Below are 23844 nucleotides of genomic sequence, written 5' to 3' on the forward strand. Positions count from 1 at the left end.
CTGAAATCCTCCATTAACTTTTGAACACACATCTAACTTTTATTTCATCTCCTTTATTTTGTAAGTTTGTCCCAAGTGGTCGAAGATTCAAAAGCAGCACAAAGAAACGAGTTCAGTGGTTCTGCTCATCGTCTGTAGTTCTGCCCTCCGAGCCATCGAGCTCCTGAAGTAAGTCAATCATCTGATGTGTATGTAGAGTATCTAACGTGACACCTGTTTTACTTTATTTACATCACTATTGTTGTCTTATTTCCAGGCAGATGACAGCCTTCAAAGGTGAAGCCAAAGCAGTAAAACTTTTTGCGAAACATATCAAGGTACGAGAAACTGTGGTTCATTGTGATGCATTTTTTTGTGTAGAATGGTACGTTTCACAGCAACGATAATCCCTCAATGTCTGTGTTTGTCTGTGCAGATAGAGGAGCAGGTGAAGCTGCTGCAAAAGGGCGTCACACACGTCGGAGTGGGGACACCTGGCAGGATCAGCGCTCTCATTGAGAAAGGTAGGTGTGAATGTGACAGTCTTTATTTAAAATAAGACCACAAGGGAGTTGAAGGGTATTTATGGAAACTGTCGTATTTGTTCCAGATGGTTTGAGCTTGAAGGCGTTGAAGTACGTGGTTCTGGACTGGAACTGGAGGGACCAGAAGCTCAGGAGGATGGTGGACGTACCTGAGGTGAGATACTGCCCCCTGCTGGGCTGAAAGATAATGAGATTCTTATGTATGTGTACTTATGCAAGGTGTTAAAATGCAGTACTCGGTAAGAACGGAGTACTTCTCCCACCACTGAGTTAAATGTGTGTGCAGGATAGCAACATGCATACAGTGAGAACAGTCTATTAGTGAAGTAGACCAGTTGGTGGCTTACTTCTTGTACAAAATTAGCATGATTTGAAATAAAAATAATTGGGATACTCCTATATTCTTGAGCCATAAAGAAGGGCTGTTTTTATTTTTTCATCAAAGTTTTTTGTGGAATTAAACCTAAATATGTTCTTTAACATACAGTATGTTTGGGATGTCTTTCATTTTTCAGTTTTAATTGTACGTGTCTTTTTCAGGTCAAGCTGGACTTCATGAAGCTGCTGGAGAATGGTATCCTGAATGGATGTAAAGAAGACAAAGTCAAAATTGGACTATTTTAACTGCACACACACTCTGCTGTGCGCTGATATTCCACACAACGCATTCATGTTTTAAAGCTCCGCACTGAAGTCTGATCACTACGTGCCGAGGGGCCTCATCCTGTTTGTATTCCCTTTGTGTCTCTGTGAAATCTGCGCTGTGCTTTTTTATATTTCCAGAGGCCGTTGTCAAATGTGTGCTGTTGTTTGTTCACTGTTGTTGTCCCAACACGACACCCCAGTGTGATGGATTGAATAAACGGACTGAAAATGAAACCAGCATCCTTTTGTTTGTTTAGTCTGACCTTGGGAAGTCCCTCCTACTGAGAATGTGAGGTCATGAGTTTACTTGCCCACTAGGATGGCCCATTTATCATAACATCCTTTGATAAAGCATTTTAAAGCAGCACAAAGGGGGGGTCCAGAACCAACAATTACCTCTGCCAGCAGATGAGATAAAATACACATCTGAGTCAGTGTCTAATGAATAAACAGGAACCTGTTGGTCCTGTAGAGAGGAAGCCAAAACACAACCACAAAATGAAGCAACAGAAAGAGTATAGGATTGTGGTTAATAAGTAACAGGCCACAACGGTCTCCCCCGCCCCGGCAAAGCCTGCTGGGTAAATCTCTTTTGGCAAGCAGAGTGTGGTGTGTGTGTGTGTGTGTGTGTGTGGAGGGATATCGCTGAAGTTAGGAACAGGAAGAGAAGACAGCAGTGCCTTCTCTGACAAACCTTTTCGAGCTCTACTTCTTCTGTCCGCATCCAAAGGTCCCTCTCATGGGAAAAGTGAAGCCTGGGCCACTGTCTCGGAGGCCGGACAACTCTGCCTTCAAACAGCAGAGGTTACCTGCCTGGTCTCCCATGCTAACGGCTAACACTGTGCTGCCTTTCTTCTACTTTATGGCTTTGATATGCATGCTGCTGGGAGTATGGCTGCTTCTCACAGTGCAGAGCACACAGGAACTAAAGGTGAGCGTGGGTGTTTCTACAAATGTCACTTTGGTATTTAGTAGTTTTACATATGAGGAAGTATCAAATAAGAGGAAATACTTTTAGTAAAGCGCAAATAGTATATGTATGTTAGAGGGAATAAGAGAGGAAAAGACCCAAGGCCCTTGTGTGCAATAAAAAAGGGAGTGACAAAGATAGGAAAGATCCAAGGTTACATTTTGAGTTCTGTAAACAGGAACAGTTTATTCATTTTACCAATTAACTCTCTCCTGTCTCTCCAGCTGGACTACACAGAGGCTGGTACGTGTGATATATGTTTTGAAAAGCGTAAAAATGTGAGCAACGCAGACCAACCCTGCTCCTGCACCGTGGTGTTAAGCATCAAGAAAGCATTCAAGGTAACAAGCTCGAAGTTTGACAACGTGGTGAACAAGCAACCTCAACCTTAGGTTAACTACCAAGCTGTTTGTAGACACCCAAGTAATTCTAAGGTCAAGTGTTCATTTTCACACCCTATACCCAACATGATCCAGTTCCAGGGCTTTGATTTCTTATCCATGCTGTAAATCTTAAAGTCAGTCAATGACAGAATTCAACCTTACATGTGAATCCTGCTGCTCCAGGGAGATGTCTTTTTCTACTACGGCCTCCAAAACTTCCATCAGAACCTCCGTAGATACATGGACTCCAGAGATGATGCTCAGATGGTGGGCAGGAAGAACAACTTAAAGGTAGCTCCACAATCATTTGCAGAAACGTATCACAATAACCATTACACTTTATTTACTTTGCGTGTTTTATGTAGACAAAAGCTGCTCCCGAATAGCTTGATGCAAACTGAAATGTTGTTTAGCCTATTGATACAGTCGTGGATTAAGTTTCAGTGCTTCTAATTAAGTAATATTACAGTGGTATATATTCATTTGTGCTTTTCAAAGTTTACTTAAAAATGAAATGTAGTATTTATGCCGTTCAGTTATTATTATTACTTAAATTCCGTAGAAGTAGAATTGTCATCTTGGAGTTTGTGGATGTTTAAGTTACTTTCTATACTGTTAGTATAATAAGAAACACATATTATTATTATTATACAAATACAAATAGTTATAGAATCATAAGGATATATAAAATCCTATGCAAGTAAAGTTCAAGCACTTAAGCACTTATACTAAAATTGTATAAAGTACAGTTCTTGATTACATGTAATTAGTACACCGCTGCTTTGATGCTTATTTAGTAACGTCTTTATCCTGACTGCTAGAGCCCGAGTACATACTGCCTGCCGTTTGACAAAGACAAAAATGGACTCCCCGTTGCCCCCTGTGGTGCTGTGGCCAACAGTATCTTCAATGGTAAGCACCTCTCCTCACATACGCCATGAATCATCACATCCACTCTCTTACCTCTCCTCCGTCCTCCCAGACTCCTTCACTCTGAGGTATATGGCACCCAGCGGTTCAGTGCTGGTCCCTCTGTTACGCAAAGGCATCTCCTGGTACACGGACAAAAATATCAAGTACCGCAACCCATCGAATGGAAACATGACGCTGCCTCAGGTGTTTGAAGGTAAATGAATGATGTAACCTTTGATCACACACAGAATCGGTATGAAATCATCATGTCTGATTTGAGATTACTACACAGGTACAGGCCGGCCTCTGTACTGGCAGAAGCCCGTGTATGATCTGGATCCCCACGACGCGACCAATAACGGCTTCATCAACGATGACCTAATCGTGTGGATGAGAGAGGCAGCCTTCCCCAACTTCAAGAAGCTCTATGGGGTTTTGTACCGAGCCAACAAGCCTTTTGTTAACGGTCTGCCTGCGGGGAATTACAGCGTCGACATATCTTACAGTATCCTTTCACTGCAATCAGATGTATGTTTTTATGGGAGCTTTGGTTAAATGCCCCATTGTGTGCATTTGTTTCCTTTGTCTTATCTGCAGCTAAACAGTTAAACACAAGCACATAGACAAAGACTATTTTAGCCTGGCTTTTTCCATTGAGCTTCTCTTTGTGATCACCTGTTGGCAGCCTTGACCTCTGCCTTTCCAGACTTCCCTGTGAAGTACTTCCAAGGCAGAAAGGAAGTAGTGTTGACCACGCTGACCTGGTTTGGAGGTCAGAATCACTTCCTGCCCATTGCTTATCTCGTCACCAGCTGCCTGATCCTACTGATAGCCGTCATCCTCACGGTGGCCTGGTGTAAGTTTGGGAAAAGTGGTAGAAACATGGAGGAATGAGGGAGGAAGACGTGCTCTGGCAAGCTGAGGAGTGGAAAACTATCCAGCAGCTAAAAAAGTAATAACTGTCGTGCTGCTTTCTGGACAACAAATATTAAAGGCAATGAAAGTTAAGGAGAATGGTTAAAAAGTACAGTATATATGTTGGAAAACCAACAAAGAATTAAGTTTGGCATCTGGTAAATTCATTTCCCTTTCAGCTGAATGACCTGCATGTGTTTGGCTGTCATTGTGATAGTGTTGCTCTGAAAACCCGCTGAGAGCTGGGTGTGTTAGCACAGGCGTTAAGCTTTCTTTACATGTTGATTTTACTTGTATTTTTTTAATACACACCGTGTTGTTCATGCACTGTTGATATTTATTGACATAATTATCTATTTCGTACATTATTTTATCAATAATGAACTCAAAACAGTCACTGTGCTGTGCAAACTGCACTTACAATGAAAGAAAATAGGTAATTTAACAGAACACTAATAAAAAACAAAGCAAAATGTCATTGTAATTAAAAAAATGTTTTAAAAAATCAGTTGATACCTTTAATTGAAGTTTATTTTGAATGTGTTTAAATGTTGGAAGAAACAGGAAGATAGCCGCTTGCTAATGCAACGGCACGCAAACCTTTCCCAACGCTCTCCGGGTATGTTGGTTCAGAATGGGAAGGTCTGGTTTACTTCTAAGGGTAGTTCTCAAGTCATGTATGGATACCCAGATTAGGGGCAGTATATCCTATTGAGCTTGGATGTGACATAGGGTGGGGAGTTTTTACCTTTAGGGCCCGCTGAGTCCCATCTTCTCTGACCTATGTAGTAGCCTTAAAGAAACAGATGGGCTGACTCCAGATACCCCAATGTTTTAGCACATACACTGAAAAGGATGTTTTCAATATGTCCACTTTAAGCTAAGGAATCATTTTGTGAATATCTGTCACAGCAGGGTTAGCAAGTGCTTAGGCCTTGTTATAATGTATACTAATTTAAAAGTGCACAGCCAGGCTAGCAGCTCTGTGAGGCTGAACTTTAGGCACAGCAGTGCTTTGAGCTGGATTAGGATAGAGGTGTGTTTACGAACCATTTGTACTGTCTGTTGTTGCATATATTTCCTGTTGCAGGCAAAAGCAAAAGATTGTAATAAAACCTGTTCTTTAAAAACTCTTTATTTATCTATATACAATCAGTGAGAGCCACATAAACACACACCTCTGTGACCAGGGAGCACCAGAACAATGTATGAAGATCGCCTCTGTTATTGAGCATAACCAAAGCAGGATCGGTGGCACAGCTGTGGGAATAGCGCCTTCACCCAGGTGAGGTTGTTATTCTGTGAAGTTATAAAGCAGCTTGTTCCATTTTTCTCCATCTGCCCTCCTGCCACAGAGCGTTTGGTCATTAGTACCACAGGAGAGGAATGCAGTCTAACTGGTGCTACAGACGATGACTGAACACAAACTACAATACAACTATAAGCCGCATCGATAGCCAGTCCGAAAACACAAAAAACACACGGGACTGAAATATCAGCTTCACACACATACAGATGTTGATGCACATAGATAGGAACACTCAAATGCATTAAGGACATATCAAACACCCATTTCAACACGAGACAATCACCACGATGCACAAAACCAAATCTAAAAAGTTCAAGACAAACAAAGAAACTCTAGGAAATGATCAGCTGTAACAGATTAACCCATCTACCTATTTGCTCTGTACCATTCACTATCAACTAGGCCTTTAAACACTTTATTTTCTACTTTTAAGACTGCTTTCATAGTTATTTGGCTAAACGTGCGCTGAATTGTGAAAGGTGGTTCTGTTATGAATTGCATAAACACAGAAAAAGGGAACATTTGGTCTTCAAAATCACTGGATTGATCTTCCCGTTCAGCCTTTTCAAGTTGACGTCTCTGAGAAGGTTCATTAAAAAAAAAAAGGTAACGTCAGTACGGCGTCCACAACAGTGCATCCTTATTCTTTGATGTGTAATCAGTGAGGGTAGTGGTGGGCGATTTTTAATCAGAGTTTCTCCTCATCAGCAGGATGTAAAATAAAAATAAATATCAGTAAATCATCTGAGAGTTTGAACAGGTTTTGCAGTAATGGGATTACTAGATCTATACACAATTTCAAGTCATGCTTTTTAAAACAAAGTAAGACAAAAACGTACCGTGGAAAACTAGAGCTTCTCTAGAAAAGGAGGAGTTCATGGACCGTGGATGGGGGCAAACTTAATGCAACTAATTCAGTAAGAGAACACTTTGGGTTTGATGATTGTAAATCATCGGGTACATTTCAGTTTGTAACAGAGGAATAATGGAAATCACAGTTTCACAGAATGCAGGAACTACTACGGATCACAGAACAGGGACAGAGTCTTTATCGAATAGTAGTCAGCTTCCTCCTCTTCATCCATCCCTCCCCCTCTCACACCTGGCACACACACATTCATCTTTGTGGTTTCAGTGATAGGACTGTAATGGCACTACACAAGCAGATTGTGACCATGCAGAAACATTTAGGCAATACAGACATCTCCACATGAATCTAAAGCTAAGGTAGTGTTCATTCAAGACTCGAGCCCGGGCTCCGGGGCTCACAGCTTCACACCTCCTCCGCTAACAACCCTCCGCTGGGTCGTGTCGGGGCAGATTAACGCCATGTGCATCCAGACTCTTCAGCTCTTTCCTTTTGGCTTCTGAGTGTTCCTCTGAGGCACCTGGTAGGTCTGATCCTCAGGGGGCGTGGCCTGTCCAGTGGCGTTCTTTGGCGTATCGTAGGCCGTCCTCCCTGAGCGGCCGCTGTCTGTCCGAGTGAGCAGGGAGGCGGGCCCGGCACCCATGAAACTACAGGGCTGGTTCAAAGTGGAGCCCCCTGATGGGTGGCAGCCCATATCCACCACAATGGGCGTGGCGTATTCTGATCCAGAGGCCGGTAAGGGTTCTGCGTAGGCGTGATACACGTCCTGTGAGATGGGAGCGTCGTACAGGTCAGGATCCGTGTATCCCGGGTCCGGGCCCTCATCTGGTTTAAAGGTTGACCGGGCACCTAACGTTGTGACGCCACTCACCAGGGGCTCAGCGTAATCTGAAAAGAGACGTCATTAAGTATTCATTTTATTAATATATGTAAATATGTAACCCTAATTCACTTACAGTGTATTGGTTACTTAATGTACATAATTCAAAGTAAGACCCAAAAACACAACATGATCATTAAAAGGCTCCTTGTTCAGATTCTTGCCATTATTGCACCGCAATGCAATGTTGTGATGAGCAGCTCTTTATTGTTTGTATCACAGATGCTATCCTAGAAACATTCACAGGTTTTATTCATTAAATAGGCTACTGTTTATTTATGTCGAATGTAGCTTTTTTTGGAGATAAATCTGACCTTTTCTGTAAACATCTGATCAGTGAATAGCTAGCCCTGCATTTCTAAAGGTACCGAGTGGAGATTAAGCAGCGTAATGGAGCAGCATTTTGATTAAAGTGCGCTGCTGTAACATTGATGTGGAAATATTAAATGTTTAAATTACAAAAACTTGCACTTCCTGCCAGGAAGTGCAGTCAAAATCAAACAAAACACAAACACTGGTGAACTAATGAAACAGCTGTTTGTCATTCCTTGTTGCAACTCTGTATACAACCGTTGGTGACTGTAATGACCTATTAAAGAAATAATTGCTGCAATAAAGGATGAGAAGAACAAGAACACCGCAAGCTGGTGCGAAAAAAAGCTGATTTCACAACATTCAAAACAAAGGTTTTGCAATAAACTGAAGACACCCCGTGCTCAGCAGCGCTTCTCCCCTGGGTGCCAGCTGGTGCCGGGTAAATCAAAGTTCAGCGCACACCAGGATACAAACTATTTTATTAACAGATTTATTAAAAAACATGAAGGAGCAAACTACACTTTCAACATGTTTTAGGAACGTTGATTTCTTCTGGTTTTGAAATAGTTTTTTGCACTGATACTTTGAGAATGAACTGAAGCTGTATTTTAACAACTGAAACTCCACAGGGTGCCTCGAGAAGCAGCTGAGACCTCGACAAATCTCAAGGAAAACAACTTGTCTGAATGCAGCGACCCAGTAGGAACAGCCACCACGTTGCACAGTTTTTACCTGCAGGTTCAGCATGTAGTCTGGGTACAGCCCCTCTCCCCAGCCGGCCCACCTCACTGCTGCTGTACCGAACTGAATCCTCCGTCTCTACCATCTTGGAGGGCAACAGCTGCTTCATGCTTTTCCACCAGTCTGCAGCAGAAGCACAGTGAGCTACAGCAGAGAACCCTCAACCAAACACATGGAGACATACGGCCTGTGCGGCAGACACATTACATACCTGTGCGGTCCCAGTGAGGGAGATCATATGTTCCGTCTGAGCTCTTTTTCCTATGAGGAGAGAGGAATAAAGTCAGACAATAAAACGTGTTTATTTTGTGTGCTGTCTTTTTCCTTCATATTTCGCATGCTGTGTACATTTTTCTGAAAATTTCACAAAATAAAATCCATGCTTAGCTGTGTTATGACATGTATATGAATCTGTCTGGGATAGGAGCTAAAATAATTAATTTGGATCATTTTAATGTTAGAAAAGTCCTTGAGAAATCTGATAAACCTTGGATTGTTTTTGAAGGTAACCTTGCATGACACAGTATGTTTCTCACTCCTTATTCCACCCATGCAATGAGCAAGACATCAGTTTTTTCTTTACATGATAATGAGAAAACACACCTGCTCCTGCAGTGCCAAGCACACACCACAATCAGGATGAGCGCAGTCAGAACCATGACCAACACGGGCACCAGAACTGCTGCCAGCGCCACATCTAAAAACGGGGCAAAAATGCCACAATAAGCATCAGACGACAAATCTGGGATGAAACAAAGAAAAAAATGCAATCGAAAATGTGGCGCCCCTTTACCAGCGGGAGGAGGCATAGTGGTGTTTCTGATGTCGGGGGGGTGAGTGGTTTGTCCAAAGAGAGGGGGACGTTTTGTACCCGCAGAAGGTGGAGTAAGACGATAGGGGGGAAACGACCTTGGTAATGGCCTCACTGTAAGACACATTTGTTCATATTAAATTACAATAAATGTTTAAGTTATAATAACATTTAAAAACAGGGTATTCATTTTTCATAATTCTACCAACCTGGATGAATTTCGCAGCCGACCAGCTCCAACTTGAGTGCTATTCTCTGGTGCCATTGGGTCGGATTTATCCTCACAAACCGCGCTTCGATTGGAGGAATGAAGTTATTCCTCACCTCGTGCAGGTAGTTGATGTTGCCTTGGAAAATCTACGAGAAAAAAAGAGAACAAACTCTTTATTTATGGCAGAGATTTTAACCCCATTCAAAGCCACGTAGTAGTAGTAGTAGTAGTAGTTAAGAGGGGGAAAAAGTGCTTGTTTCAGACTGTGTGAACGACTGCACTGTAAGCCATAAGCTGATTATTTTCCAACTTGGCAACTGTCCCCCCCCCCCCCACCCCCCCACACACACACACAATAAGAGCCTGAGAATCCCAGCAGAGAGCAGCTCCATCCCGACAACCCGCCACTAAATCCATATCCATTCATTATTAATGCCCGAGTGTCCCGACTTGTCTACCACAGCACTTAACTCAAACCACTGACGGCTATCATTTCCTGCCATAAACATCTCATAGTCAATACCGGTTGCTATGGAAACAGTCCAAGTATGTGCCCCTGCAGCTTTTCCAGTGACATTTTTATCCATTTGCACTAATTTGAAGTAAAGAAAAAAGAAAACCTAAAAGCCCATGATGCAATTGTTCAGCAAACAGGATTTATTGATTTGGTGATTGCATTACCTTGTCTTGTGTTGAATTTGCTTCCCTGTAGCTGAGCCACTGCTGGGCATCATTACTGTGCTGCACCCGGTACGCTGAGACGTAGTACTGGTATTTTCTGAGGGTGGAGCCGGTGGTGCTGATACCTGGATGAAAGGAGAGAATAGAAACAGGAAGATGATGTACAGTTTGGCTCTGGAGTGAAATACAAAGAGTCAAAGGCATGCCATCAGCGATGTGAGGCTGTTCTTAGGCACAGTGCTGAATGCTAATGTCTGCTTGCTGATGTAGCATGTTCACCACCAGCCGGTTAGCATGAAAAATGACGTCCTGGTTGTGCCAGAAAAAGTCAGGGGATCGCCAAACATAAGGATTCTTCCTCTGGGCCCGATGAATATCTTTACAATATTTCATGACAATGTAGTACTTGGCAATATATCCATATCATATCTATATTGTGATCAGAATCAGAATCAAGTTTATAGGTACGTTGGTGGTGGTGCGAACATAAACAATCTAAGAAATGAAGTTGTAAAAGTAGGTCAAAATACAAAGATAATAAAAGAAGTATTTTTAAGGAACTATTTAGCTAAATGCTAAAGACAAGTATTTATATTTGTATTTAAATATACAAAGAACCTTAAAAGCAACATTGTTTAGTTATTGTCTTAAATGTTTCTGCTCACATGGCAGAGAGCCTTATTCTAGAAAATGAAAGATGGTGTTGTAGTTGTGTACCTGTGATCCTCTTCTCCTTCTTGAGGTCCACCTGCAGCCACTGCTTTAGATCACTCTGAGCAGACGCCCAGGGCAGCCCCGCCCTTTTAAGCCGCGCCCCTGATGGCGCCCACACACTGTGCTGACCGATGCTCCACTCCCACTCAGACGAGGCGGACAGCTGAGTGTCCGCGACGCCACCGGACTCCAAACCAAGCGTCCCCAAGCAGCCTGCAAGCACAGAGAGGCACGCTTTGATATAAATATGTAACATGTTTGTATGCAAACCCTGTGACTTCATTAGACATATGGCATCGGATGAAAGCAACGAAAGGTGAAGTGAGAGAATGTTTAAAGTAATCCACTTCGGGTTTTGTGCTGCAGACTAATAAAATTAGGGACTCTAGGGCAAGATTTACACTCAATTAAAATAACAGATGTGGACGGTAATAATTACATCAACAGGAGAAAACTTTTACAGCTGCTCACGGTGCCCCAGAAAGAAACAAAAACTCACCGTTGGTCCTGAAGGTGAAGAGGCTGTTGGACAAAGTTCCTCTGAAGAGAGAAGTTTAGCATCAGAAACCAAAGATTAGTGTTGGTTTTAACCAATAATCACTTAAAAAATGAAGTGATTTTGACTCATTTGAAGTCATTTAAAAAGCAATTTCAAGCATAATTGTTTTTTTACAATCGGATTTTTAACCATTCCTTGCAATGTATTGTAGATGTATAACTCAGTCTCTCTCTTACCCAGTGGAAGTGACATTGTTAGCCAGTGTGGCCTCGTAGTGAGGGATGCCTTTGCTGCTCACCACGCTGATCCTCCCCCCCACAGCGTTGGACACCACGCCTGCATGGACGGCTGCCACACACACAGGAGAGGACTGCAGAGGGAGAGATGAGGCGGGATGAAGGGATGCTAGTTTTGCTATTTTATATTTCCATTACAACAAACTGCCACCACACTGGCAGTGAAGAGTGGGCAAATCGAATAGTTGAAAACAGCCAAGTTGAAAATACTATGTCTGCATGAGACAAAACAACAGAGACCCCGTGTTGCACCTTCACTCCTAATATGTATAGCAGTGCTTACTTTTGCAGCCTGAGTGAATGCTGTACTCCACTGTCTCAACCCATGTGTGTGGGGAACTATTGTGCGCCATTCTGTAAACAAATCATGAAGACTACTTAATGATTATGCTATGTTTCATGCCTTATTTAATCAATTATAGTAGGTTGATGAGAATTCAATGAGCTGAATTTGTTATTAGCTTTTCGCAGATGTATTGGTAATGTGTATGTGTTTACTAGGTTTGACGTCATTCAGAAACCGCATGTATTGCACATTTTGTCCATGTATTGATTGGTCAAACTATAGAATGTCCCAGTATGTTCTTTGGTCACATTTAGTAAAACAAAATTATAAAAAAACACCAATCAAAGGGATCTGTATCAAAATTGTTGTGTATGTAAAGTGTAAAAAAGAAGATCCGCCAATGCATCGTGAACTAGTTACCATCACACTGAAAACACTTGGAAGTAAAAGAAAAGTATCGGTTAGCACAATTAACAGTTAAGTTAGATTTCTGCAATATCTACTACGATCACCTATATAATTATTATTATTAATAATATCATAATAGAATATTTCATCCACAATCAGCCACCACTAACCCCTTCAAAGAAACAACCTCTGGCTGGGCTTTCTCAGTAAGAACATTTGCCACATAAAGATATTTTAAGCAACAAATCAATACCGAAGATAAGTATCCATGGTGGAAATGCAGGTGAAGTTCCAGCGTTACTTTAGAAAGACCATTTGCAGGAACAGGAAGTACTGTCCTACACTGAGCTCACAAAGAAGAACCTCTTAACCTTCAGACTGTGGCGGATAAAAAGCTGATGAGTCAGCATGATGTCACTTCTCCGTACAGAGGATACTGAGGGTTACTGACGCTAATGATTCACCGCCGGAAGCATTCCTGTCCAAACCTGCTGCCACATCACGGAGAAACAGACACAAAACACACACACACACACACACACACACACACACACACACAGACACACACACACACACTCCCACTCTGGTCACAAGCTCCTTCCCGTGAACAGCTGTTTGAGTGAGGTGGAATTTCATTACTGGAAAAGACCCGCACTGGAATCCACAGCTGACAAGATTGTGGGAAAACACTGGTGACCCACTGAGTGGCAAGCACATGTATTCACACAAACACACACACACACACACGTATGTATGCACGGCAGTCAAAAGCTGCCACAAGCAATCAACACTTGCCCTGTGACTCCTAAACTTCCCAAAAACACACACCGCATCCTAAAGAGTGCCATACCAAACCGCTAGCACAAAGCGTTGCTCCAAACCGCTCCCTGCCTCCAACTGAGGAAACCACAGTGACACACACACGCACACACACACACAGATATGTTGGATGTGGAAATAAAGATCACACACACCGTTTTAAGCTCCAGATAAAAAGGAAAAAAAGGAAGCTGCAGAGTCTGTTTTAAGGTGGGGGGGAACTTAAAGAATGCTTCAACAATAACGAGAATATTACAAACTGGTGACACACACCCCGCAAACAAAAGCCGGAATGATTCATTTGCACATATACAAAACCTTAGGCATGCACACACAGTTCTTCTCCAGCCTCTTCCTCACACTGACTCACTCGGCAGCTTATTGTCTCACACACAGCTCCGCTCAGCGCCCTCTTGCAGCTGGACTGGATTAGAGGCTTATTATTTTCGGCCAAAATATTATCTCACCTCCCTTTCACCCGCTGACCCTGCCCCTCCTCTGTTCCTGTGGGGCACCTCACTCCCTGAAGCAACACCCCCGACGCTCCTCCCTGTCCTCCCATCAGCCAGCAGCAACACACCCCTCCTTCCCTCGATATAAAAAAACCCCGAGCTCTGAACATGAAGTCATCAGCCAGAGCCTCGGCGCCCATGACCTCACGTGCTGCGGGGGTGCTGTGAGGTCATCAGTCCAGAACTCACATACCATGAAGCTGAGGCCCGTTTACAGACGAGCGAAAACCTACGAAAAGATGTGCAGATTTTTGGCAGATTGAGAGAAAAACTATGTGCTCACCTCTCTGTAGCCATTGGGTACCGTTCCTGAAATCTCCTCGGTAGATGTCAAGCAGCCTGCAGGACAGTATTTACTATGCAGAAAAAGAGACGTACACACACTGAATATATATCGCACAGCTTGATCACATAAATATCCACACAAAGCAAAACGTTATTTACCTAAACTCTGCCTCAGGGAAATCAGTCCCTTTGTCCAGGCAGGTGATTAGATCTGCAAAAGGCAAACAGACAGTGTCAGAACCGGTTCCTGTGCACGCTCCACAAACCTATTATCTCCCTGCTCCTCTCGGGCAACAGTACAACATTAACGCCTTTCCAGGCAATTCATGTACTTCATTATTTGGTATTTTCATCTTTTAAGTCATGAAAAGTGCTCATGAATTCTTATTTTTCTAAAGAAAGATTGGCTTTACTTCGTAAACTAGGGTTGCAATCATTTTCATTATCGATTTATTTGGCGATATATCCCAGGGTTACAAAAGACGTTTGAGAGACCTGAACCAAACTATTTTTGCTTGAAAAATGCGCTGTTTATCAAAAGCATTGCTGACTTTCTTTAGTTAGCGTTAAATGGTATTAAAATAATAATTTAATTGACAAAGAATTAGAGACAGCTATTTTTTTGGAACACAAATCATTGTTAATAACACCGTCTTCTCAATTTAATAGTCAGGGTTTATCTTGTGGAAATAGTCTGTAAAATGTAGTTTGATATAATTTTAAAAAAGACATTCATTTTCTTTCTTATTATGTTTGTTTTGGATAAATTACACACAAACTTGTAAATGATCAACATTGTGGCTGATGAATCATCCGTCAATTCCAAACACATCAAAGTCCTACAACACAGAAATATGTGTGTGGGGGGGGGGGGGGGGGGGACGGACCCTGATAACACAAGTGTTTCAGTGATGATGAGGTCCACCCGGATGAGGTGGGCGACTGGGAAGTCTTTGTTAACCCCGCGGTGTCGGTGGTCAGTCTCTGTGAGTCTCCACCACATTATCAAAAAACTCCTTTATCTGGAAAACCAACCAGTGAGTCAAACTGACAAACACCCCCCGACCACTGCAAGTCGCCATGGTGCCTGATTTACTTAGCTGTGTAAACTGTCCTCCCACGCTCATCCTGCACGATCAGTTACACGACTTGGAAAACACACACCAGTTATTTGAAGGGGAAAACTAGTTAAGTCCATTTGACCGCTTTGTTTGCCTTGCAGTGTGATTCAGCAAGCACCGAGACGACAACTTAGACACAATAATTATCCTCCTCTTCTCTTCTTGTGGCTTCAATGATCTGTTTCTCTGAAAATGTTCCACATGACAAAGCACGGCCATCTGAAATTGCAATCGCACTGTGACAACAACTTTCTTATTAATGGGAAAAAGTGTGTTTGTGTCTCACAGCAGTATCTTACCCTACTTATTAAGGTTCAGTGGCGACTAGAAAGACTGTTTGATTTATTCCTTGATCAGATCTGACATCCACCAGCTCTCCCACTGTGTTTTATTCATGCAACTTTCCATTTTGTGAAGTCTGGCTTTATTTAGATATTGCTGAGAGAATCTTAGTATCTGAATGATGCTGGTAGTGCCTAAACTAATAAGTGATTGCCAAGAAAATGAATCTCTAATAACTGATTATCTATCCCAGTGCTGACTCGTTAGGATTTTGTTAAATATGACCTTATTCATCCTTAAAATAATCAACTGTTCTGCACTAAATTCCTTCTGTTCTCACATTAAAGGAGGAAAAATACAATAGTTGGAGACGATGACTGATGCCCAGTGGCCTAATGACTCAATTGCGGCTGGACTTCCTGATATGTGGCTGGTCAGAAAATAATATTCACAGCACGGCAGCTCTTTATCTTTTCTGTGAGTTTAAATATCCTTTTGAATGGAAAGCAAACACCATGTCATAAATGCTCCTTTCATGACGACGGAAGAATCCTTATCAAGAAGCAGCAGACACAGTCTCCATTCAACTCATCTTTAACTGTTCCAGAAAGACAGTTTGCTACCAGTGATATGAGGGATATTTATGCAATAATCTGAAGTCAAATGCTCTGTCTTTTAACCTTTTTCCTTCTCTCCCCTGATCTTCCTTAGCAACAGTGACGTAATGCTTAGCAGCGGTGTGTCATCGAGCATTAATAACCTCTGAAATGTCAGAATTGACCAATCAGAATTGAGTATTCTACTAAGCCGTGAAATAAAATGCAACAATGCATATCACGTTCTTTTATCCAATAGCCCAATCAACTCTGGCGCTGGCATTTAAGATCAGAAACAAAAAAAGTGACCCCCACCCTGCAGACTGGGAGCTACAGATGATTAGCAGGTGACTGGCAGACAGGTGGAGTTACCTGTGTGTTCGGTGGTGGAGTAGGACAGGTAGAATCCACGTCCGCTGTGGTGGGTCCCGCTCATGAACTGGACCGTGACCTGGTGGGTGGAGGACTCGATCAGCTCTCTGACCTTCAGACCCAGCCCGCAGTACTTCACTGTTAAACGGGCAGCAGATAAAGAGGCAATGGTGAGACATAAAGGTCAGTTTACTTATCCACCACATCACTCCTGTCCTCCAACAGCTCCACTGGCCCCCAGTTCAGTTCCGTATTCAATTCAAAGTCCTCCTGTTAACATTCAAAGCCATCCACAACCTCGCCCCCCCATATCTGTCCGACCTCCTCCATGTTCCCACTCCCTCCCGCTCCCTCAGATCCTCTTCCTCCATACACCTGTCTGTCCCCTCCGCCCGTCTCATCACCACGGGGAGCAGAGCATTCAGCCACTCTGCTCCCGTCTCTGGAACTCATTACCACCCCAACTCAGAAACATGGATTCATTCCCCCATTTCAAAACGGCTTATTCTACTTGATGCCAATCCCTCTGTCAGCGTCTATTGTTTCTATTTTATTCGTTACTTGCATTGTTGATTCCTGTTATTGTCTTTGTGTGTGCATCATGTACGGTGACCTTGAGTGCCGAGAAAGGCCCCTTCAAATAAAATGTATTATTATTCAAATAAAATTTATTATTGCAACAAAAATCTAACAAAACATAATATATATGTACGGCTCATTCAAGACGTCACTTTGTTTCTGGGTCTTGCGATATCCTGTTTGGGTTCATTTTGCAATATTGATCTGCTTCCTGTATTATCCTGATCATTAGATGGCTACTTACTGAAGAAATCAATAATTTGACACAAAATATAGATGAGAAACCATGATTTTATCCATCAAAACTGAGCCGAGAGAGAACAGAGCATTGTAATAATGGCTTTTAGACGATGGTTATTAATCCTTCTTTAGAGGCTGTGTAATAAACTTTTTCAAGACTTTTTTCCATTAAATTCAACACTTTTTGAAACACTGCAAGGTGATTTCTTGAAGGGTATTAAACTAAATATATTTAACTACTTCTCAACACCTGATACACTGGAGTTTAGTTTTAGTGTGTCATATTTCACTGAAATGGCTTCAAATAAAGTTAAGTAAGATTTCCTCTGCAGAAATCAGATGAATTATCTATTTAAACTGGACATCTTTTTACAGCACCATAAAAATAAAAAAGGCCAATTACTTCTTCACCCACAGCTGGTTTTGTATAATATTTGACTCATAGTTAACTTAACTCTCATTAAAAGTTTACCCTGCAGCACTTTGGCATGAGAACAATAGTGACTGTCGACCTAATCATGTGGCTGATGCCTTTCACTGCGTTTACATGCGCTTAAGTAACCTGGCACAGCAGCAGCTTGATTTCTTAGTCATTATGTAAACAAATTACTTTGGATATAGAACGTATCAGAGTGAAAGTGCATTGAGGTGAAAGCAAAGATGTGAATTTCTCTTGTCTCCAGAATATTGCCTGCTTCACCATAAATTTAAAAAAATCAAGCTCTATGGCATCTCAAAATTATGCAAGCACTTATGAAACTCAGAAATGCACAGTCTGAATAATGCTGAAAATTAAATTACAGGAAAGAAACTCTTCCTGGAAGACGGCAGCTTAACACTCAGCTTTCTGTTAAGATCTATAAAGAATCTCTTAAGGCTGCATCCTCATATATCTTTAAAATAAATGTATGCCAGCATGGTCTGGGTCAATGGAAATTCTGTCAACTGGTCAGCTGTTTATACTGCAGGTTTCACAGTAAACACAAATGTAATATGTTCTCAATTGTCATGACCTTATTTTTTCTGTGCATTAAAACACAGGCAGTAACGAAGCTATATGCATGCCGGTTGGGAGATTGTAGTGTTCCAGGATGTGGTCAACCCTGACTATTTTACTAACTTAAAAGTACTTCTGATGCAGTATAATGCGAGTAGAATAACTTCCTCACTGGGTTTTGAATTTGACTTTGGCAAACACATGACAAAATGTTCAGTTTGGTGAGAACTAGTGCCAAAATTGGGGCTTCTATCCCAAATCAGGTTAGGTCCAGTGTAGAATCCGCTCGTGAATCTCACCAATCTCACTCCTCTCGGGTCCAATGCCGTTGTAGAGGCGGAGGTAGTTGACCTGGCAGTCGCTGTCTTCTATGTCCAGCTCTGCGAAGCGAAAGTGGACCCTGTTGCCACGCGGCACGCTGATCTCCCACTCACACACCGTGTTGTTTGGGTATGTCCCCGGGTAACCCAGAGATGACAGAGTCCCACTGCTGGGGCCAAGTACAGTGGGGCCACAGCCATCACCTGCAGGACAACACATACACTGAGCTTCAGGGGTAAAAGCATGCCGCTAAAAAAGCAACACAAGACAAGCATAAGTGTTTTGTTAAACTTATTCTTTATGAGACGAAGTGTCATCAAGAATATGTTAGTTGAGGTACTCTTCATAAGCCTTTAATGCAAAGTAAGTGATGGTTTAAGTATAAGGTAGTTCTTTATTTATCTTAAGGTTAAAAAATGGCATGAAAACACCAAAATCAAAACTGACAAGTAGCCTAGAGTCTATGTTGCCCGAGTGTGATATCATATTCCTCTGCCTCATTGACCTCCAGTGCAGACAAACAATATTAAAAATGCATCAATGGGCCACGCTGTCACATTGGGAGACATTCCCTCTTTATGATAAACAAAGCTCTGTATTTTATTACATAGACTTGGAAATGAGATGTGTATAAAACCACATATGAAATAGTTCCCAAAAAATGCAAAATTTCCAAAAGAATATAGAAAAACACGAAACGTGCTGATAAAGCAAACATTCAATTATTGAACAATCAAATTATTTAAGACATTTCTTGAAAAGAAAAAAGGCATAATTATCTATGTCCAGCTCCTTAAATGATAGGAATTGTATAGTTTATTTAGGGGTGATAGTCAATTACATATCTGTGGGTCAAACAAAATAAGACATTTGAAGATGTCAGGATGTTTAATTGACAAAACAAAACAGAAAGGAGAAAGAAATTGAAGCCCTCCTTAATAAATGCCAAAAGAATGCAATGTATTGTTATTAAGGGTTACAAAAGGTAATAATGAAAAAGAAGCTATCTGATCTTGTGTTTTTTTTCTGTTGCAGTTAAATACCACATAGTTAGAAATCATGACCTCAGACTCTTTAAGGATAGTTTGTTTTTGTGTCCTCTGAGCTGTCACAGACATTGTGTGTGGACACACACTCAGTCACGCTTCATGGTGCTAAGTGGATGTTCTGTGGGCCCAGGGGTTATGTAAGAGCCTCTCAGTGGACACTGTCCAGATGAAAAGGACAAAAACAAAGCTGCTTCCCTCAACTCTGACTCACAAACACTGAACAACTGCATGGCATTCAGCAGGAGTTCAGATTACCTTCCTCAAGTTTCCTCCCCTCATGCGCCAAAACAAATCAGAGCACAAACCTAAATCTCTCCAACTGCATTATCATAACACCTAATCAGATATCGATATCATCCCACCAAATACCACGAGACACTTTCTGTGAAAAACTAAATTGTAATTTATGTGAAATTTAAGAGTTATGACAAACTGTGTCCACGTGTTTACAGTCTTACCCCCATGCTACCCCACCCCCAATCTCGCACCACCTGAGGTTGGCTGTGGGTTTAAAACAAACTACTAAATATACGTATTTAGGTAGATGAAAGTAAAGTAACTCGAATATAATCAAACATATTAAGATTCAGTGTTTATTGCTGTTGATTCACGGGAACCTATGAATAATATGGGCTACCTGGACCGAGAAACAAGGCTACGAGTTGCCAAATGTACAAGATATCTTGAACCCAGACTCCATTAAGAAAACAGGCTATTTAAAAGGTAACTCGCTTATCAGGAAGCTTAAATACGTGAGGGACTACGACTTTAAACTTTTAACAATTCAGTTAAAGCCATATGTTAATTCAGCTAGCAACTGATCCACCAAGCAGCCGTTATTGCTTTACAATCTGCTTTTTTTAAAGAACCGGTTTGCCTGGTTTCACTAAACCTGACTCTCACCATGACGGGCGGCGGCAAGCAGTGCAAACCAAGCGGAACTCCACGTACACACGGCCATGTAAGGTCGCTTTTTAACTCTGGGGGACAATAACAATGTAGCGTTTCCTTCAGCTCATCTCTAAAAACACTTAAACCCCCCCAGTGTTCACACTTTGGAGAAGCAGCATGGCCGCAGCGGTGGTTTTACGCACTGGGTTTCTGCAGTTGTCACCGCAGCTGTGAGGCACCAACCTTTCTGAGCTCGACAGTCCTCGGTGGTGAGGATGATGAGAATCGACAGGACGAGAACCCCGGCCCCTGTCGGTCCCCTGCCCACCATTACCGCTCTGCCCATAGCAGCCTGCAGTCTGAATGCATAATGCTCGCTTCTGGACCGGCTGCACCGCTTCAACCTGTACCGAGAAGGTGGGAAGAACAACAAAAAACTATTCCTCGAAAGCGAGCGGTGTGTGTTTTCCTCCTGAAGGTGACTTTTGCTTGTCTTCTTTCACAATCCAGTGGTTAGCGACACTCTCACTATTGAGGTAACTACTCCACACACACATACACACACATCCAAACTGTGTGGAGCTACTTCCTCCACCGAGGCTCCTCCTCCTGATCTGGGATACCCGAGTCCCCCAAGTGGTCTGAATGATCCCACATCCACCAACACCCCTCTGACAGGGGTGGAACAAGTATTCAGATCTTTACTAAAGTAAAAGTAGTGAAAACACTCCAACACAAGTAAAAGTCCTGCATTCAAAACAAAGATTTAGAGGCTTTATTGTCATAAACACAACAAGCCACAGCAGTTGTTGAAAATCCAAATGGTAACTCACAGGCTCCTCAATAAAGAACACTTAAGACATAGAATGACAAGTATATTAATAAAAAGACCGTCACTCACTGGGGCACTTGAATAAAAGAAGTCATTGTTTAATGGCACACCTGTGTTTTGCCTACTGTGGCATATGTTGTCCCATCTTATCAAAAATATTAAATCATGAAGCATTTCAATGTTGTAAGTGGTCGAAGTGTTAAAGTGCCAAAAAAGGTTCAATATTAGATTTTAAAAATACATGAAATAAATGAAACAGACAAAATGTAAACAGATTTATTACATAACCCAATAATTAAAACAAATAAATTGCTATTAAACGTGTTTTTAATCTTCTTTATTTAATACAAATGAAACTGTTTAATTCCAGCATTTACTCGGTTATATTTGGTAATTAGTTGTTTTTTTTGTAACCCATCTTTGTTTTGTCAAGGCCAACAGAATCGAGCCAGTTATGGTTTGTGATTGGCTTCTCCTGCAAAAATATTGTGAATTTGCCCCAAAGATGAATGCAAAGGAGGAAAAGTGAAACACAGTTTTTGTTACATTTCCCCTGTTAATGTAGATAAGTATTGTATGCACGCCTTATAATATTGAAGAACACTTCTTGAATAAACATTCCTTGATACGTTCAGTCTCTGATGAATAACAAAGCAGCAATAATCAACCTAACCATTGTGTTGTTGTTCATTCACTGGGACTTATGTAATGACTCCTGTGTTCGTGGAACTCAGCAGTATTATAAAAATATGTGTTAGGTAATGCACTTATTGTCCCACCCTCCCTTTATTATTCCTTTAATGTGTTTCTCTTTGAGCTGTGAGCCTCTACTTGCACACCCAAATCTGTCACGAGAGAACCCATAAATACTGGGATGATAAAGACTGCCCTAATGCATAGTTATTTAAATAAGATTGTACATAAATACGTTTGTCTGAGTAATGACTTGGTGAAACAACAAAGACTTAGCTTTATTCCTGAACTGTGAAGACGTAAATTCATGCGAAGACCCTTATTATTGTTCTGCAGAACACCCTCACTTAACAAGGAGCTCCCACTGCCAAGAGTAACCAATAGTAACATGTAGCAACAAACACAGTTTTTAGCCTGTAGCCTGTGAGTAATATATCGGATGATTCTGAGTTTTCATTCTGTGTGTGTGTGACTGTGTTGCTAAATCTCTGTGAGCTGACTGTAGGCAGATGTCCATGAGGGTGTAAGAAAGTGTAATGTTCAGAGAAGCAGCCAAACAGTCACTCATGCTGAAATGGTCCACTCCAACAGTCTCTCCCATACACACCCTTTGGCTGTTTTAACATTCCCTATCTGTATTAGTATGACACATTTGCACAAGGGCACAAGGGGAACTCCAATATATTCACAACGGCAGGCTTATCCAGATGCCCTCCCCCTGAGGGGCATTCTTACAAATTCCCATAAAACTCAAATATAGATAACATACTATTATGTAGGTTTGGAAAAATATATATAAAAACATGTTGAATCCAATACAGTGGAATATCCCTAAAGCAAATGGTATATTTGCAAAGATACTTTGTGTATGTTGACATTTGCTTACTTCCTCATTGTTTGAGGCCCCAAAGATGCCAATGTTGTATGTGCAAACAGCAAAATGTACATTCACTATTTTGCTTGTAGCTTTGGTGACCAACCGGGCTTGCACATTATGAGTGAATGGGACAATATACAGAAACTACCAGTGAGGGGTTTTATCAGTGCCAAATAAGAGAAATATTTCACAATGATATGTTATATGCATTGTGCTTGAACTATGGGTATTCAACAGCTGAACAGTCTATTGCTAAAAATTAAAAAGCGCTGCATAAAATATACTTGGTATATAAGTATAAATGACTCATCTTTGTTTTGGAGCCATGCCGGGGATTTCTCAACTGGTTAATTTTATGATACTGGCAAAAGAATAAACAGTGCTTGTCATTATAAAGACTGTGATACACTGTCACTGTGAGGACCTCTGCTGGAAAGTATATATTTTGTGAAGAAGGACCTCACCTAGAAACTAGATTGTGCCACTCGGTGGACACAGGGTATTATAGCATGCTGGCAACAGATGGATGTTTTGCGGTTGTTTGTGGCAGAATCAAACACTCGTTCATTGTCTCACACTAACCGTTTCATAGAATATTCCTTTATTTTAAGACGAATCCCCGTACCATCTACAGTCTTATCTGAAAAGAGTGATTCTCATCATTCATGCTCACGGCTTGAAGGCATGGTTTAAAAAAACTGTGTGTGAGTTTGATAGTTGAGAGGTATTGATAAATATTTTCCCTGTTTTTTTCCCATGGGAGATGATTTGATAAAGACTTGGAACGGTTTTCTGGAGAAAGAGTCAGTAAGCGAGAGTTCAGTCATCACATGCCTGGATCATGTCTGTACATGCTTCCCACTATCAACTCGAACAATACAAGGAACAATACCAAAACACACTGGAGGGTAAAATGACTGCAATCAGAGGCAATATTGATATCAACAGTTATTATAAAAGGGGCCCTATTATGCATTTGGGGGGGTTTCCCTTTCCTGTCGTGTGTTATA

The 23844-nt window shown here is 41.6% G+C and overlaps 3 protein-coding genes across 4 annotated transcripts in view; 2 read left to right on the plus strand and 1 right to left on the minus strand.

Annotated features, from left to right (window-relative positions):
* The window catches only part of cmss1 (cms1 ribosomal small subunit homolog), a 28278-nt gene extending 26877 nt beyond the window's left edge, over nucleotides 1-1401 (plus strand). For both annotated transcript variants that reach the window (XM_063887279.1, XM_063887281.1), the window contains exons 6-10: nucleotides 66-168; nucleotides 257-317; nucleotides 416-503; nucleotides 590-678; nucleotides 1065-1401. In XM_063887279.1, coding sequence (XP_063743349.1) covers nucleotides 66-168; nucleotides 257-317; nucleotides 416-503; nucleotides 590-678; nucleotides 1065-1148 — 425 coding nt within the window. In that variant the 3' untranslated portion in view covers nucleotides 1149-1401. The remainder of the gene's footprint in view (nucleotides 1-65; nucleotides 169-256; nucleotides 318-415; nucleotides 504-589; nucleotides 679-1064) is intronic.
* A 358-nt stretch (nucleotides 1402-1759) lies between these two features.
* Nucleotides 1760-4857, plus strand: tmem30c (transmembrane protein 30C). Its single transcript, XM_063887278.1, has 7 exons — nucleotides 1760-2100; nucleotides 2364-2480; nucleotides 2706-2813; nucleotides 3344-3434; nucleotides 3505-3648; nucleotides 3727-3939; nucleotides 4141-4857. The coding sequence occupies exons 1-7, from the start codon at nucleotides 1909-1911 to the stop codon at nucleotides 4326-4328; spliced, it is 1053 nt and encodes a 350-aa protein (XP_063743348.1). The 5' UTR covers nucleotides 1760-1908; the 3' UTR covers nucleotides 4329-4857.
* A 611-nt stretch (nucleotides 4858-5468) lies between these two features.
* On the minus strand, nucleotides 5469-21046 carry dcbld2 (discoidin, CUB and LCCL domain containing 2). The gene is made up of 15 exons (XM_063887277.1): nucleotides 20676-21046; nucleotides 18471-18695; nucleotides 16356-16493; nucleotides 14144-14195; nucleotides 13983-14055; nucleotides 11615-11748; nucleotides 11379-11419; nucleotides 10883-11092; nucleotides 10166-10290; nucleotides 9483-9630; nucleotides 9256-9387; nucleotides 9066-9159; nucleotides 8674-8723; nucleotides 8454-8585; nucleotides 5469-7414 (listed from the first exon to the last, which is right to left on the minus strand). The coding sequence occupies exons 1-15, from the start codon at nucleotides 20776-20778 to the stop codon at nucleotides 7005-7007; spliced, it is 2067 nt and encodes a 688-aa protein (XP_063743347.1). The 5' UTR covers nucleotides 20779-21046; the 3' UTR covers nucleotides 5469-7004.
* Nucleotides 21047-23844: the final 2798 nt, after the last annotated feature.

Source organism: Eleginops maclovinus, chromosome 7, assembly GCF_036324505.1.
Source record: "Eleginops maclovinus isolate JMC-PN-2008 ecotype Puerto Natales chromosome 7, JC_Emac_rtc_rv5, whole genome shotgun sequence".
Lineage (NCBI taxonomy): Eukaryota > Metazoa > Chordata > Actinopteri > Perciformes > Eleginopidae > Eleginops > Eleginops maclovinus.